The sequence below is a fragment of the Micropterus salmoides genome, unplaced genomic scaffold, assembly GCF_014851395.1.
Source record: "Micropterus salmoides isolate LMB-PRFRI ecotype aquatic unplaced genomic scaffold, ASM1485139v1 Ms_hic_scaffold_10, whole genome shotgun sequence".
In the NCBI taxonomy this organism is placed as follows: domain Eukaryota; kingdom Metazoa; phylum Chordata; class Actinopteri; order Centrarchiformes; family Centrarchidae; genus Micropterus; species Micropterus salmoides.
The window spans coordinates 31,148,021-31,165,651 of record NW_024040041.1 but is presented as its reverse complement, the minus strand read 5'-3'; the positions used below and the strand labels follow the sequence as shown (position 1 = coordinate 31,165,651).

Below are 17,631 nucleotides of genomic sequence, written 5' to 3'. Positions count from 1 at the left end.
ACAGAGACTGGAACATTTAATTGGCATTAGAGGAACCGCTCTAAGCTGGTTTAAGTCCTAGGACCAATCCTGTTCACTTTATTTATGATTCCATATTATTAGAAAATTTATTGTTATGCAGATGATACTCAGTTATATCTATTGATCAAGCCAGATGAAACTAATCAGTTAGCTAAATTTCAAATGTGCCTTCAGGATGTTGAAAACTAGATGACCTGTATTTTTCTAATGTTAAACTCTTAAAGATCTTAAAGAGCTCATAGTACCTTACTACCCAACCAGAGCACTGTGCTCCCCGAATGCAGGGTTACTTGTGGTTCTTAGAGCCTCCAAAAGTGAAAGGGTAGCCAGAGCCTTCATGCTATCAAGCTCCTCTCTTTTAGAACAAGGTTCCAGTTTGGGTTCAGGTGGCAGACGCCATCTCTACATTTAAGAGTAGGCTAAAGACTTTCCTCTTTGATAAAGCTTATAGTTAGGCCTGGCTAAGGTGAGGCTCCAGTGTGCAGCTGGAAGCTCCAATAAACAACGGCTGTGGCTCAGAAGGTAGAGCAGTTTGCCTGTTAATTGGAAAATCAGTGGTTCAATCCCTGGCTCCTTCAGGCAGCATGTCAAGGTGTTCTTGGGCAAAATGTTATATATATTTTTATTTATATATAGTGATTCTGTGATGGAATTCATTGAAGTTACACCACATGAAAGAAAGAAATACTACCTTGTTGTGATCAGTAAATGGCTTGAAGTTTTCCCTCTACTAAACAGGAAGCCAGGTCATTGGTCAGTGTCCTACTACCTGAGAGGTGAGGCAGTCAGGAATGCTGGAAGTTACAATGTTGCTGTAACATTGTAACTGTAAAGGCATAATGTTGTGATGAAACAGAAGTTTCATTAGTGAAAGCACTTCCATTGGTGCTTTTGCAGATGTGCATGTGACATTGCACAGGTAAAAAGTGCCTTGCCATCTGGAGCCACAGCTCTGCACCACATCCTGAAAGCAGGACACTCATTAAGGACTACAGGAGACGTCACTGGAAACAGAGGGGATATCAAGGCCTTTTCCAGGTGCTGTCCACCAAAACAGCTGTAAGTTATAGTAATAGCGTGCCAAGCTGCAACAAACAACAACAAGTGACATGCAGAGGGAAGCTCTGTGTCACCTACAAGGGTTCAACAATGGAAACCAGATCTTCGAGACAACGTCACCCATTCTGCATGCTGGGGTGGGTGGCATAAGGGGCTTAATGTTTTTGTGTGAATTCAAGCAGTGATTATAATTTTTTCTATTATTTTTACACATGCGGTAAGACTCATTACACTGCAAAGCACGTTTCTGATGAACAGGGTGAACATCTTGATAAACTATGGAATGACGACAGCCAGGAAATAAAAATATTGTTTAACAGCATGTTTACTGGAAAAGGGAGGCTGTGGTTGTTTTGATTCTCTTTCTCCTTATCAATGTGAGCTGTTTGAAGGGCTGTGTCCACATGTGACCTCACAAGTGCTCACTGACCTTCCACCTCTAGTTGTTTCTCTTGTTAGGGAGACGACAGTCACACCGATAAGGTAGAGACATTAGCTCAAGCGTCACGCTAGCAGACATTGGTGTTCTGTGGAAATCTAGGTTGAGTCTTACAAGAATGTTTACAAAAACATACTGATTCCACAGATTAGAGTAGCCTACAACTCATGGATAGATTCCAGTGTGATGTACTATTGTCTAAAAGTCAGATGGGTATTTCTAGACAGATTTGTTGCTCTAGGTTAAGGCCATCGAAAAAAAAAACCAAAGAGGAAAAAACCTACAGGCACTAGGGGGAAGACAGAAACAAAAAAGGGACCATGAGATTTGGTGTTGGCATTTGACGTCTTCACATGTTGTATGCTGGAACTGTATATCTCCTTGGCCGGGCTCAATAAACCAGCACGTGTTTCTGAATGAAAGGGTGAGCATTTTAATAAGCTATGGAATGAGGACAGTCAGGAAATAAAAAGATTGTTTACACCGCATGTTTTCTGGAAAGGGAGGCTGTGGTTGTTTTGTTTCTCTTCCTCATTAGTCATATGCACCAGTCCGGTTGAAAGAATGTTGAAATTATTCCTGTTTTCTTCACACCCCATTGGTAAACATTCACCTGTGAACAGGACTGACCTGTTTGAGGTTCCTCTCAAACAAAAAGCACTTGAAGGTTTTAAACCTTTTTTTTATATTGTTAGTTATAGTGTCATAGTGTGTTGTTGAAAGCTTGCATTGCTAAGGCTGTGGCAGAGAGCTGTGGTCTCAAAGTTGTGAGCAAAATAAACAGCATTTGAGACTCGTAGCAACAGATTCAAGCAGTGACTTGTGTTTATACTAGAAAAAAATTATTTGTGAGAAAATATTCAACAGGTGTGCAAATACCATTGCATTAAGTTACATAATGATTTGTGAATGTGTACATTTTGTCCATGACTTTTTGGAAGTGTGAGAATTTGCACTATATTCACTGCAGGAACTGTAGCAAAACTATGAGCATATGGCCGAAAATGGTAAAAATAGCACTTTTGGTGTTCGGCCTAATAATTCTAAAGACCAATTCAATTTTACCGAACAATAACGTTAACATGTCGGCAGTGTGAAAGCATTTTAAAGTGTGAAGCATTTTATACCATGCTACAATCCCCAACACGTCAGTAAAACAGTTTTAACACAAACTGAACTTAACTATCATGAAGGAGGATTCACTGCAGGACTGTTGAACTAGACTGCATTAGTTTGAGTTAGGTGGACCTAATAAACTGGCTATAGCTGCTGCATTCATACTTTTGAAGTTCAACTGTTTAATGCAGGCTATGTACTGGAGAAAAGGACACACATAAAATACATTTTCTGTGTATGTCTTTAATTTTGATGACCTATTATAGCAGCCTTTCATTTATACGTATGTGCTGCTCTTTCATTTTCTTTATTCCCATTCATTCATTCGGCTCAGTGTCGACATTCCTCTGGGTTGATAAGAGACACAAGATGTGGGGACTGATTCCTCAAGAATTATTGAGAGCAGTTAGTGGATTTCCCTCTTTGCCAATCAGGGTCACCTATTCTTCAAGGCTTAAGAGAGGTCGGGAACTGCACTCCGAGGGCATTATGATGATGATGATGATGTAAGTGAGAGAGGGAACAGTGAAGCCGACCAAAACCTGCATGGAGGGTTCCATGTAGGCCCAATAATTACGTTGCAACCATGCGACATCCTGTTGCATATAAGAACTGTAACCATATTGTTTTGATAAGAAGCTAACAGGGAATGTGAAAAACCCATATAGCCATCAGTGACGCTATGGAAAATGAGACTTTCAGGTGTACTAATTTAATCACAATCAAGCAGTCACAATCCTTTCCTTATTTCATGGACATAAATCTCAGCTAACAGTAGGGGGGGACAATAATCATAAAATTTCTCAAGAGAAATTTTTGAGGGGGACACAAATAATACAGCCAAAATTGTACTTGTATAGGATACGTGTACACAGAGAGAATTCTTACTACTATTTTTCTGGCCAACAACACAAAGTAATAGTTGTTTAAGTGTGACTTAAGTTCATAGGATCACCACGCGGCCATATTATCCTAAATATCGGTTCACACACAGGAGTATCACTGTAGTAAGAGATGCACAGATTACATTTTTCCTGGCTGATTCCAGTTACTGATTTTTTAAAAGGTCTGACCTGCCGATTCTAATTTTGGCCGATTATAACTGACAGCATACACAAACATTTTTGTAACTATTTATTGGAAAAATCTATTTTTATTAGGATCCCTATCAGCAGCAGTATAAATGTTAGCTGTTCTCACTGGTCTAAATTGGTCATAATGAAACATTGATGATAAACTAACATTATCATTTTCAAAATAAATAAAATAAAAATAAATTGCACACCATTTTAATTCTTCTTAATTCTTCTTAATTCTCCAGTTTCTTTTTGTGTTTAATCACAAACTACACTAATCTCCTCACCTTGGTTTCCTGTCAGACACACACCTCCACCTGTCTGTCTCTCTCTATCTGCTCTGACTTTATTTGGGAGCACTTTTATTTAAAAGAACTCGCGTTTGGTTTTTCACCTGCAATTCCATTTTCACAGCAGCAGATGAGCCGATGAGGTTGGTTGTTTGTCTATATGTGGGTGTCGCCCTGCGATGGACTGGCGACCTGTGTACCCCGCCTTTCGGCCGATGCCAGCTGGGATTGGCTCCAGATGGATGGATGGTCTGCTGGGACAATGGCATTGTGGTGGTAGATAGGAGGAGACTTGACAGGCTGATAAGGAAATCCAGTGATGGTGGGAGACCACCACAGACTTTACAATCATAACTACTCCCCTTACTTATATTTATTTGTTTGTTACCTGTGTGTCTTCTCATACTTTCACACTTTGCCCTGCTGCTACTGTAACACTATGAATTTCCCCGTCATGGGATTAATAAAGGTTTTTTGAATTTAATTGAGTTGTTGAAGTCAGACAAACACTCTCCACACAGCTTTTTGTTGGCGCAGCCGGGTGCAGTCATGCTACTGAAACGCTTTTATACAGAGATACCACAATAAACGCGGAAACATTGGCATACCGGCTGTGGCTTTTCAGACAGACAGAGCAGCACAGCACAGAGGCAGATTAAATCAAACCCCCTTTTCAGCTCCGTAATGTTGCCTTTCAGACAGCAGACACTGGCACAATCCTGGAAAATAAGGCAGTGTGATTTGTGGTGTTAGTGGACTGTATTTTGAGGAGTTGTCGCTGTAGTTGGCAGCAGGCTCAGGAGCACACACAGGGCTACATCCCGACCCAATATCTTCATCAGAAGCAGAATAGTGGCTGTTGCAAGCAACAGACAAAACAGGTATGGGGTTCATTTCTAAGTGAGGTTAGAGCCCATAGTAAAAAAGTGATTTATTAATAAGTGATTTCATTGAAAATATGACACAAATACAGGCATAAAAATCATGATCACCTGACAGGAGTCCTTCCCTCCAGCACTTAACCCAGCGCACATCATGTTGCTTGTGATCAAACCCACTCCGTACTTACAGCTACACGGTCTGTTCCCCACAATCGGCAACTGCACCTCCATCAGGTTTCCCGGGAAAGGAAGGGACACTGAAGAGACACAAATTCAGTTTAGTAAACAACACAAAGTAGTGAAATTTGGTTTAGAATGGTTTCACACAAGATGGACTATTTAGTTAAAACATCAGGTCTGTGGCAAATCTCAGATCCTGCCAGGTGTTGCTCTATGAATCAAGCAAATATTCTTACTACTTGAACCTAAAGGAGCATGCCAGCAGTTTTACAATGCCATTATAGATAAAATCAGTACTAATCCATTAATTATTTGTAAATATTTAAAATCTTCTCTAAAACTGTTACTGGCTAGTCTTAAACATATACTATGTTATAATGTCTAGTGCAGTTGAACGATGTCGCTTCTGACATACTGCTTTCATTAATTAATACAAATTTCCATCAAACAACATGTTAAATTAACATATATAGTGTATTAAATTGTAATGAGTGTGGAATAATGGAATTATACATGACTTTGATTTTTTTTTAAACCAAATACTGACTAGGGGTGGGAGAAGTAATCGATTCTTACATGCATCGCGATGCGGACGTGGAAGATTATGTAACAAACTGGATGAACTTCAGCTTCTGGTGGGGAAAAACAGAGACTTTTATTCATCTTTTGTTCTGTGCTTCACGGAGACGTGGTTGTGTCACGTGACGTGGCTGCAGCTGGCAGGCTTCCAACTCATCAGAGCCGACCGTGACACAGAGCTCTCCAGCAAAAGAAAAGGTGGAGGTGTCTGTTTTTATATTAACAATGGCTGGTGTAGCGACGTTACAGTGATTCACCAGCAATGTTCTCCTAATCTGGAATTTCTTATCATAAACTGTAAGTTTTACTCCCCCATGAGTTTGCTTCATTCACAGGAAAACCTCAGCCAAGAACTCCCCAAATACAGTTTTTAAAGTGTCCAACCAGAGAGGGGAACACTTTGGATCACTGCTACACCATAGTTAGCTGTGCCTATCACGCCGTCACACGTGCTCCACTGGGACACTCTGATCACGTCATGATCTACCTGATTCCTGCTTACAGGCAAAAACCAAACCTCTGTAAACCTGTAGTGAGGACATGAAAGAAGTGGACCAGTGAAGCGGAGGAGGATCTTCAGGCGTGTTTGGATTGCATTGACTGGGATGTTTTCAGGACTGCTACCAACAATCTGGATGAGTTTCCAGGGGCTGTGACGTCCTACATCAGCTTCTGTGAGGACACCTGCATACCAACATGCACCAGGGTGAGTTATAACAATGAAAAACAGCCAAACTCAAACAGCTAAGGTCGGAAAAGGAGGAGGCATTCAGGAGCCGGGGACTCAGGGCGCAGGGCGCAGGGCATTAAAGTACAGGTTTAGCAAGGAGCTGCGATAAGAATAAATCTAGTCATGCAAACGCCCTCATGTTAATGTCCCGATAACTGTTCAGTGAACACTGAACACTTTCAGGGAAGTAACAGATGGCGAGGATTAGTCTCTCATCCATATTCTTTTTGAGCTGCGCATCGCGTAGAGAAAGTTCAAGTCAATTCAACTTTGGTAGGGGCGGGCGTGTGCGTGAGACGAGCACAACAGGGACAGTTTCAAGGAAGCATGCCTGCTTGTTGCTATGCCTGTCGCAATGAAATTACAAGGCACGTAAATTGCTTTGTGTGTGAAAAGGCCTTTCCCCCTTCTCTTCTCCTTTTATACTTTTATTGGTGACCTGGTGCAGCCAGAACAGTCTGGAGCTCAACGCTCTGAAGACAGTGGAGATGGTCACAGACTTCAGGAAGAGCCCAGCGCCACCCTCCCCCATCATCCTGTGTAACTCTCCAGTCACCACTGTGGACTCCTTCCGCTTCCTGGGCACCATCATCTCCCAGGACCTCAAGTGGGAGCTGGACATCACCTCCCTCACCAAGAAGCAGCTGAAGAAGCTCAGCCTGCCAAAGATAATGATGGTGCACTTCTACACCGCCATCATTGAGTCCATCCTCACCTCCTCCATCACCATCTGGTACTCTGCTGCCACTGCCAGGGACAAGGGCAGGCTGCAGCGCATCATTCACCCTGCAGAGAAGGTGATTGGCTGCAATCTTCCTTCTCTTCTGGACCTGTACGCCTCCAGGACTCTGAGGCGAGCAGGAAAGATTGCAGCTGACTCCTCCCACCCCGGACACAAACTGTTTCAGACTCTCCCCTCTGGCAGGAGGCTGCGGTCCATCAGGACCAAAACATCTTGCCACAAAAACAGCTTCTACCCGTCTGCAGCTAGACTCATCAACAAGGTCCAGGTCCCCCAATGACCCCCCCAAATAATACATACTGTATGTCTCTGCACATGTAAATACTATTTCATTCATATCATGCACAAACCTGGCACATTGCACATATTTGTTGTTAATTGTTAATCTTTGTTGTTGTATATTTTTATATTGTGAATTTATATAAGGGCGGCTGTGGTTCATTGTACCTTGTACAAAATGACAAACTGGCCCTCATTATCAGTGAGGAGGCACATACATTGGCTTACTTTTATTTACAAGTCTATGCTGGAAATGCTTCCCTCTTATCTCTGCACTTATGTATCACGCAACATCAGTTCCTATAATTTGCACTCTGGTAACTTGTATTTGTTATCTGTATCTACGGTCTGTACAGAGTTTGGTTTGAAGGCCTTTAATTATGCAGCGCCATCCACCTGGAACACAATGCAGACTGATTTGCAGTTGCGAAATCTTGTTTCTTTTGGTGAATTTAAACACTGCATGAAAGACTTGGAAATAGATGCCATAAATTGTTGTCACTGCTTTTAAAATAACTAAATCCTTTAAACCTATGGTATGTATAAATTGTATTTTTAAGAAGTCGAATGTTGTTTGTTTATGTATCTTAAGGGTCTTGTTAAATGTTCCTTGTTGTGCGTGTGCTTGGTGTTGATATTTGTGCACTGTTAATATACGGCCATTTTGGCCAGGTCTCTCTTGAAAAAGAGGTTTTAAATCTCAATGCGATCATCTGGTTAAATAAAGGTTAAATAAAAAAAAATAGGCAATGGTTGTAACCCTTTTTGAAGAAGTGTTACAACCCACGCCACCCCTGTCAGCCAATGTTTAGCTAGCTGTTTTAGCATAGTGGTTTAAAATTAGAAAGGAAAAAAATGCATCACATGTTGCCTAAGAAACTATATTTCAATATAATATAAGTCAAACTATTTTATCTGCAACAGTATAGATAATAAACAAAATAAAGTCTTGGTCAAAAAATATACTTCTGACCTCAAAATCATTTTTTTTCTCTATATATTCTGAATATACCTGTTTCCAGACTTGATAACCACCATGCCTGATGGTGGAGGAAGAAGGTAAATACTGAAATGATCACCTAACTCCATCTTATCTCTAATTGGTGGAATTGGTGTTGTTACAACTCTCCCTATGTTACAACCATACCCGGTCTCCCCTATACAAACTTAACGAGGCTGCCAATGAGTTAAAAGAAATATAACTTGTTGTAAATGAAAATAAAATAGTGTTATATTTCCATAACAGGTATTTACAAGCAGCGCATCACAGCGTTTAGCTTACAAAGGCAACTAACATCTGAAAACAGTTTATGAATCTATGCTCTCGTATTTTTCTCGACTGACACACTGAAAACAGTACCAATTTAAATGTAATTCGTCCTCCTGTTCACCTTATTTATGAGAATAAATTCAGCTGCATGCAAGTATTAATTAATATGATTCCTAATTAAACTGTACAACATATTTGAGGGGTTCTTTTGTAGAAAGAGATATCTTCATTTGTGTTTCTTATCCTATTAATTTAAAACCGTTTCATCCTTCTGCCATGTGAGTCGCTGTTTCTCTTTCCTCCTATTTATGTGGGAACACATGGTTCAACCACACATTCTTTGTTTGTTTTTTATAGATCACAACCTTTGCTTGGGAAGTGGCATACGCACGTTTCCAGCCCTGTTTTGTATAACGATGTTATTGTCTGTCGCGTACCGACCCTCACTGCTTACCTGTAGAAGCAGTGAGCAGCAGTCAGCACCCATTGATTGTTAATGAGGGATCCTCCACAGAAGTGGGACCCAGAGTTTCGCAGACTGGCCTGCCAGGGCCAGCTGCCTGCAGAGGCCACCTGTCCTCCAACAATCTTGGTGTTGAGCTTTGGCTGTCCACACACTGAATACAATAAAGACACAGAGTGCGCAATACGGGGTTGACAGCAAATACTAACAATAATGAAACTATAAACATTTACATCCCAAAAACGTGTTAAAAATGTCCCAAAAGACAGATGAACAGGAAACTTACCGCTTAGTTGTGAGTGACACTCTGAAAATAGAAAACAAACAATAAAAAAAAACTAAAACACTTATGAAACAACAGTATTGTATTTATATTTACTGATATGGCTAATTCCACATTGACATATGATATTTACATGGTTGTAATTTTGTGATCATCTGTTATTCTGTTATCTGTAATTTATTTATTAAGTAAATATTTTTGATTTTTGTTAAGTGACACACTTTTAACCATGTCCACTCAGTTAACATAAGAGGATCATTAAGACCACTAAAGGTTTCAGTCACCAACATTTGAGTGTCAGCTGACTTCCTTCTTTGCTACGTCTTATGACCACTAGAGGTCGCAGCCTAACTATAACTGTAAATATGGGTCTTAATCAGCTGCTTGAACAATCGGCCTTTATGGCTATTTTTTCTAGTGAGGACAGGCTGAAATGAACGTATCTTGTTCTGCTGCTGCTTATCTTATTGCTGCCACTAATAAGTTTCCTCACTGTTACTACTGTTATTGCTCCAGTCCCTGATGATGCCTTAATGTCACAAAAACATGACAGCAGCAGAAGTTAAAGGGGCCCTCCACTGATTTTACACATGAAGGTCAGTTTACTCTTTATGAAGAGTGGTACTCCTGTGAAAACTATTGTAGAATGTTGTTGTTTTATAAACAACCATGACGCTACCATGCAGTACGGTGTGTACAACCATAACGCATCACTGTCCCATCCCTGTTTTGAGTCTGATTTTATTTTCTGTCTTCTCTTTACTGTAAAAAACAAAAACAAAAAATCAATTACATGTTTTTGATTATTATTTACTGGCATTGATGATTTTAGTGTCTGTTATTTAGATTTTACCCATCAAAACCAGATTTCTTTTGGTCTCTAAATATGTAAATGATTTCTGTTTTGGCTTAAAATGTTAAGTATAGATGAAGCTAATATGTGGGACCTGAATGGTCTTTATAACAGCAAGAACTAATTTGCCTTTAACGTTACAATACATTAAAGTCATCAAGACATTCATTTATTAGCTGTATGATCCCCTGTAAATTTATTAAAAACACTTACTCAAAAGTATTATTTATATGAAATACAAAATGTGCATCAAATGAAAACTATACATTTGCATATTATATGAAAAGTAAAGAACATCTATGTGTATAATACATTACCCTACATCTGTTAGGTTTGGGTTAAATGATTTTGGTAAATGTTAATGTTCATCAGAGATTTGCAAGCTCTGATCTAAAGAAATCACCCTGACTGAGTTGTTATTTTCTCACTCCTGGATGACTAACTGTTGAGTGAACAGATGTTCTTCTTCTCTTTCCTTCTTCTTAAAGTTTTTCATCAGAATCAGTTTTGCAATCAGGGTAATAACAACAAGGTGTGGCAACAAGATGTTAACCTGAAACCCATTTACTGTACACATCTCCACCATGATGGGGAAAAGTTATAGTACACATGGTGTTGGTATAGTGACGTAAAAACATTCCTTCAAACAGTTTAAAGTTGCTGTGATCTTTCTGTCTCTCTAATCTACTCACATACCCCTGAATAGAAAAGAGAAATTTCCTTAAATCGCTTAAACTAAATCCACAAATATTTCTTAATTTGTAAGCTTACAAAACCTTTTACTACAAGGACAGACTGAATCGAATAAGAAAGTTTCTTTTTGGTTTATTAAGGATCAAATTACACAACTATAACCATAAAAACAACCCTTTCTCCCAGCTCGTCCCATACAGACGCATAGTCAAGATCCTCCTCATACAGCAGTCATTGGATCTCAAACATGATTGAACGTGATTGGTTCAGGTGTGCACAGGGAGGAGTGTCTTTACCTTGTGTCAGGAGAGTCAGCAGAGCTGCCACACAGATCACTTTGTAGAAAGCCATAACTGCAAGTCCATATCATCAGATCTGCATCAACATAAATAACCTTCTTCTCCCCTCCTTCTCTTTTCTTCCCTCCTCTTCCGTCTACCACCAACACACCTGTCCAATGACACTCCCAACACGTGTCACTATCTCTATAAGGAAAATACATTTACTCAAGTACTTTTCTAAAGTACAATATTTGGGCACTTCACTTGAGTATTTCCATTTGATACTATCTTAAACATTCCACTCCAAATGTACTACATTTTACAGGGATCATTACCTTTTTGTACTTCTTACATTTATTCAACACCTGTAGTAACTAGTAACTTTTTAGATTAAAATTACATTACATTAAAAACAAACATGATAAAGTTTAAAAATATAATTTGTTGGTACAGATTTATCCTTTTTGTCTTTTGACCCCTTCCACGAGACATTTCCTCTCTAAACTTTGGTCCAATTATCCACTTCAAGTCAAAAATGAGAGAAAAAAAACCTCTTTCCTCTCTCATTAATAAACTCATGACGCCTCTGATTTATCTGGTGACTCTTTGGAGGGTCCTGACCCCTCGGTTGGAAACCACTGAACTAAACTAACTACCATTAACTGTACATACAGTAGTTAGACCTCGACCCCCTGTCATCTTACAAGTGTGACGTATGTATTTTTGCTCATCTATCACAACTTATTGTGATTACTCATTATGCAGATAATTTTGTTGCATAAAATATGGGGTTGTACTTATTATTAATATTTTATTATTTCAATAATTGATGTTTTAAAATAAAAAGCATTTTAAGGTTGTAGATGGACGAGGTGGACCTAATTTCAACTGTTACATAATCTGCTGGTTAGGGCCCTATACACGGATGTTATAAAATAATGACAAATAATGACACGTTTCATTTCTTCCATAGGATTCATCATGAGGATATGAAGAAAATACACATCACAAATCTGTTCTTTTAGATGAAGTACCTTTTATCTCCATCCATTTAAACTGACAGCTGTACCGAGTCACTGAGAACTCCTGCTGCCTGCTCAGGAATGAACTGGTCAAACAGCTTCAGGCTTCCTGAGAACAAATGAACTTGATTTGGAACAAGATGAACCAGTAAACACAGTCAACATAAAGGCCAGACGTCAGGGATTTTAAAGAAATGTCTGTGCATCCATCACTTCAATTATGTCTCTCAGCAGGGCTTTGTAAAAGGCTCAGATGTTTATTTTAACAAGACAGACAAGTGTCCAAAAATAACAAATGTATGGCTAAATGACAGGGAGGTGAGTGTTTTCACACACAGGACAGTGACTCTACTAAGTATTCACCCCCAGTGTTCATATTTTATAGTTTCACAACATTGAATCAAAGTAGATTTATGCTGGGCTGCTATGTTTTTCGTGTTAATGTGCAATTGTTTAGTCAGACAGCCAAAAAACTTGAAGGGGCTTTATGTAGTTTTTAAAATGGAAATCACTTATCAATAATCTACTTCTTTATTTTATTTTATTTGTGAACAGGTTGTAACCACACATAAATATGAACCACACGCCTGCTTTCTTGGTCCCTTGTAATGATGCTGCATTCTGTGCAAAGAAATCGGGTCAGATTTTCTGCGCTCCGGAGCACCTCGCCTATTGATCCTGAATCGTACACACAGCAACAACACCGCAGCTAACAACATAACACGACTGGGTCCCAGGTGAACGCAGACTCCACGTACGGCTAAAAAACAAAAAGTGAGAATCAGATTAACAAGGAGAACACTGTCAACCTCGAAAAGACATTTGAGTCATGGAAAGACCTCTGCTTTGTTTTATACAAAAAAAACGACCCAGAGTTGGCTTTCATCCTATTGGACAGGTTAACAAACATCACTGCGAATCATGTGAAATACATTGTGATTTTGTCTTGCCGGATAATACGAATCAGCTGACATTGTCCATTGAGAAGTACTATTGTTATGTAATGTTATGGCTTCACATGTTTCTTCACCAGCTAATCCATTATTACTGTCCTGTGTACCACCAGTATTATGTCAAAGTGTTGATTTTGGTCTGCAAGAAAAGATGTAATGGAACAAAGCAAATGTGGAGTGATTTGTTTATACTAGTGTAGCTGGGTGGTAAATCTATTCACATGTGATTTTCCACTTAGGTTTGACATAGTTCTAAAAGTTGTGTAAAATGTTATGTGTTGTTTTCTTTGAGGGTAATATTGTTCAAGTTAAAGTAAAACTGAGTTGTATTGTTGTTTTGCCAAGTGTATCATAGTCTTTCTTTTTGTTTACGTGAGAACAACCTGGAAATTTTCCATTGTTAATGGTGCTGTGACTGTTGTGTAAAGTAGTTGGTAAACGCATGCATATCTTGTAAAATATTCCTGTACAAGTCACCTGTAAATATTTTAATAAGATGGTTTGATTTAGGCACTAGTGGAATTGTGTGCTGGGCACCAATCGTCGACCACTTTGTATTAAATTTCATGGTAATGCTAATGCGCATAAAGCCACACCGTGATATAGTACTTTGTTACTCAAGAAAAGGTACAGGTTTTACATTAATTGTAACTCTGTTTGAAGGTAAATGACGTTGAAAGTGCACTGAGTTGTGTTATTTATTATTGCATATTTTATATACTGAGGTTTATGTAAGAGGGCATGTGGTTGTTAAGTATTTACTTAACAGGTACTTATTTTATATTTTCTGTCAATTGTCATAGCCCACTGCTGTATTTTATTTTCTTGTAGCCTAATCTATTCTATTATCTGAAATTATAATGCATGTGCTAACATTAGCCCTAATCAAACTTTAATCACTGTGGTGTAATATCAGAAAACCATTTTATTTGTGAAACAGTTGCTTTTCAATTGCTGAATCTCAACTAATGAGCTGTTACAAACATTTGTTCTAAATGTTACATATTCCATCTGTAAGCAGACTATCCAAATCAAGTGTAACCTGACAATATGTAAAATTATACTAACATTATCCTTTTTTTACTTTAATTTATACTAGTTACTCCTCCGGGTTGTGGATAGTGCATGGGGAGGAGGGGGTTAAGTACTGGCACCTGCCACATTATGTGATGTGACTGTCGAGCTCCTGAAATCATTGGTTTCGGACGCCCTTAGCTGACAACGATCTGTCTATTTGCAGCGTGCCAACTTTTTAGTAAACAGGGTTGTAGAAAGATTGTGTTTACAGCATGTTTTCTGGACAAGGGAGGCTGCAACTGTTTTTGTAACTCTTTCTACTTTTTCAATCACAGTTACTCGACAGGTTGTGTCCACATGCTAAGCCTGCTGAATGACAATAGAAAGATTCGAAGAAGTGGGTACATACCCAGATGCAGCTGACTGCTCTTCTTATATAGAGATCCACATGCAATGTTGAGGTAGTTCCTGTCATACTTCTTCACACCCCATCATTAAACATTCACCAGTGAACATGGCTGACCTGCCACTTACACAAGAAGCCCTTGAAGGTATTAAACCTGTTTTGGATTTTGTTCCCACAGTGCGTTAATTGCTCTGTTCTGTTAGTGCACGTTGATGATTTGTAGTCCGTCCCAAGAAGCATGCGACTTTTAACACCATTGTGATGGTAAAATTTTTTGCCTACAATGGCCACAAGGCTAGCCTTTCTTAATTTCAGTTTGCCAATGACCATTTGGATGATCCAGAGGAGTCATGGGAGAAAGTCATGTGGTCAAAAGAGACCAAAATAGAACTTTTTGGTCATAATTACACTAACCGTGTTTGGAGGAAGAAGAATGATGAGTACCATCCCAAGAACACCATCCCTACTGTGAAGCATGGGGGTGGGAGCATCATGCTTTGGGGGTGTTTCTCTGCACATGGGACAGGGCGACTGCACTGTATTAAGGAGAGGATGACCGGGGCCATGTATTGTGAGATTTTAGGGAACAACCTCCTTCCCTCAGTTAGAGCATTGAAGATGGGTCGAGGCTGGGTCTTCCAACATGACAATGACCCGAAGCATACAGCCAGGATAACCAAGCAGTGGCTCTGTAAGAAGCATATCAAGGTTCTGGCGTGGCCTAGCCAGTCTCCAGACCTAAACCCAATAGGGAATCTTTGGAGGGAGCTCAAACTGTGTGTTTCTCAGTGACAGCCCAGAAACCTGACTGATCTAGAGAAGATCTGTGTGGAGGAGTGGGCCAAAATCCCTCCTGCAGTGTGTGCAAACCTGGGGAAAAACTACAGGAAACGTTTGACCTCTGTAATTGCAAACAAAGGCTACTGTACCAAATATTAACATTGATTTTCTCAGGTGTTCAAATACTTATTTGCAGCTGTATCATACAAATAAATAGTTAAAAAATCATACATTGTGATTTCTGGATTATTTTTTTTAGATTATGTCTCTCACAGTGGACATGCACCTACGATGACAATTTCAGACCCCTCCATGATTTCTAAGTGGGAGAACTTGCAAAATAGCAGGGTGTTCAAATACTTATTTTCCTCACTGTAGGTATTTATAAGGATAACACACATTAATCAACATTACAGTAAACGTGCCACTGCTTGCCAGCTGGCAAATTTTCAACTGCAGTCCTTCGGCAAGATGTTTTGAAACCTTGAAAATTATAAAATATACAGAACAAGGACAACAGCAAACAGTAAAACATCAGTGCAATAATACAGTAACAACCAACGTGATATCATGGGATGGGCTATAAATAGCACGCCACTTTTAAGGACATTGTGCCATGTCAACGTATTTTAAGCTTTTCGCGTGTGATTTCATGCTGTGCACAGTTGTAGGGTTAACCGGTCGACATGCATACAATCAGTTACTTAGGTTTAGGCACACACCCTTTGTGATTGTTAATGTTAGAGGAAGGTTCTTCGGGGGGCTAACATTGTTAGCTAGCTAGCTACTTAAACTTTGCTTACATTTGTTAGCGTAGCTAACGTAACACAGCTAACATTAGCAACGTAGCTAAAACAATTTAGCCATGTAAACAACAAGCAAGCAAAGTAGGTAACTTAAATAAAAAACAAAAATGAATGTTTTTTTTTTCTTAAAATTTTTTTCTCACATGGGAACCGAACACCGGTCTCCTGGGCCTCTCAGGATGCAACCGGCAGAAATCCTTGACCAGGCCAGAGTCCAAAATCTGGTGCTATGGGATCCAGCACCTTCCATAATGGAAGCCGCACCCCCAGTGTCATGGAAAGCCGAGGTACAAGCGATACCAGGGTGACATGTCAATCTGAAAGCATAAGCCCACAGCAACACAAGCCCATTCTCATCTCAGGGCGTCCAATACCAACGCTTTCAGAAAAAGTGACAAAACATAGTTATTTGACTGGGTCTCTAGGAGACGCTTCCGGAAGCGTCTCTATGAGACAGTAGCTGTGTCTCAATTCAGGAACCGCATCCTTCGAAAGGCGTGGCCTTCGCGGCCTTCGAAGGCATGCGGCCGCAGAAGGCCGAACCGACCATTGTTAAATGAGACGGTCTGGTCTACGGAGGACTGTCTATTGCGTCATCAACTGACCCCGCCCTTACCCATGCGTGGGGAAGCGCCGCTCCTGTCGCCTAGCAACTATTATAATTAACCTCTTAATAGAGGAACTAGAGATACTTCACCGCCGGCGCCGCCGCATGATGTATGTCAGGCTGAGAGAGGACCCTGGCCAGGTAAATAGTGGGGGAAAGTAACAAAGAAACATTACATTTTATATGTATTTAGGTACTATGGGCTTCCTAAAGCTAACAGTGATGTTAACCACGTTGTTTATTGCTACTGCCATTTCACTTTAACAACATAATTTTCATATTTAAAGAAAACCTAACCTTACTGAAATATTAAAATATTGACAGTGTTTTTGTCATTGATCAGCATTGAACAAGCCTTATCTAACTAAGCTCTCTGCACTTCATAACAGTTGTTCCCCTTCGAGGGAACTCGAACTGCGTCGGTTACGACACTATGGGAACGCCTCTAGGCGAAGCAGGTCTGAACGTGAATGAAATCACTCCAATCCTATTGGCCTGTTGCTAGAACGGTAAGGTGTGACGGAATAACGGTCTCCAGAGTGTTTGCAATGCCTAGATCTACTGTCCACCACATCGTCCAGAGTCACTGAGGAGGTGGTGGCCATTCGCCACAAGGTCATCCACCTACCGAAGACCCAGGATGAGTTACAACCGATATCCCGTGGGTTTGCAGGGCTGGCAAGACACAGAGCCTTTTTTAAAGCAGCTGGAGCAATCGACGGCTGCCATGTCAGCATCAAGCCACCGAGCGGCCCTGATGGTCAGTGCTACAGGAACAGGAAACTGTTTCCATCCATCGTCCTGC

General features: G+C 40.0%; 1 protein-coding gene across 1 annotated transcript; it reads right to left on the bottom strand.

Moving 5' to 3' along the window:
* Positions 1–2,776: 2,776 nt before the first annotated feature.
* Positions 2,777–11,333, bottom strand: LOC119895258 (serine protease 33-like). The gene is made up of 4 exons (XM_038708244.1): positions 11,251–11,333; positions 9,412–9,432; positions 9,117–9,279; positions 2,777–5,139 (listed from the first exon to the last, which is right to left on the bottom strand). The coding sequence occupies exons 1-4, from the start codon at positions 11,303–11,305 to the stop codon at positions 5,073–5,075; spliced, it is 306 nt and encodes a 101-aa protein (XP_038564172.1). The 5' UTR covers positions 11,306–11,333; the 3' UTR covers positions 2,777–5,072.
* Positions 11,334–17,631: the final 6,298 nt, after the last annotated feature.

What these genes read in the sequence shown, in the direction of transcription:
- LOC119895258 (XM_038708244.1), bottom strand. Translation starts at nt 11,305, where the DNA reads ATGGCTTTCTACAAAGTGATCTGTGTGGCAGCTCTGCTGACTCTCCTG. An exon ending in GTGTCACTCACAACTAAGCG is followed by an intron (nt 9,280 to 9,411) that starts GTAAGTTTCCTG and finishes TATTGTATTCAG; the next exon opens with TGTGTGGACAGCCAAAGCTC. An exon ending in GCTGCTCACTGCTTCTACAG is followed by an intron (nt 5,140 to 9,116) that starts GTAAGCAGTGAG and finishes GTGTCTCTTCAG; the next exon opens with TGTCCCTTCCTTTCCCGGGA.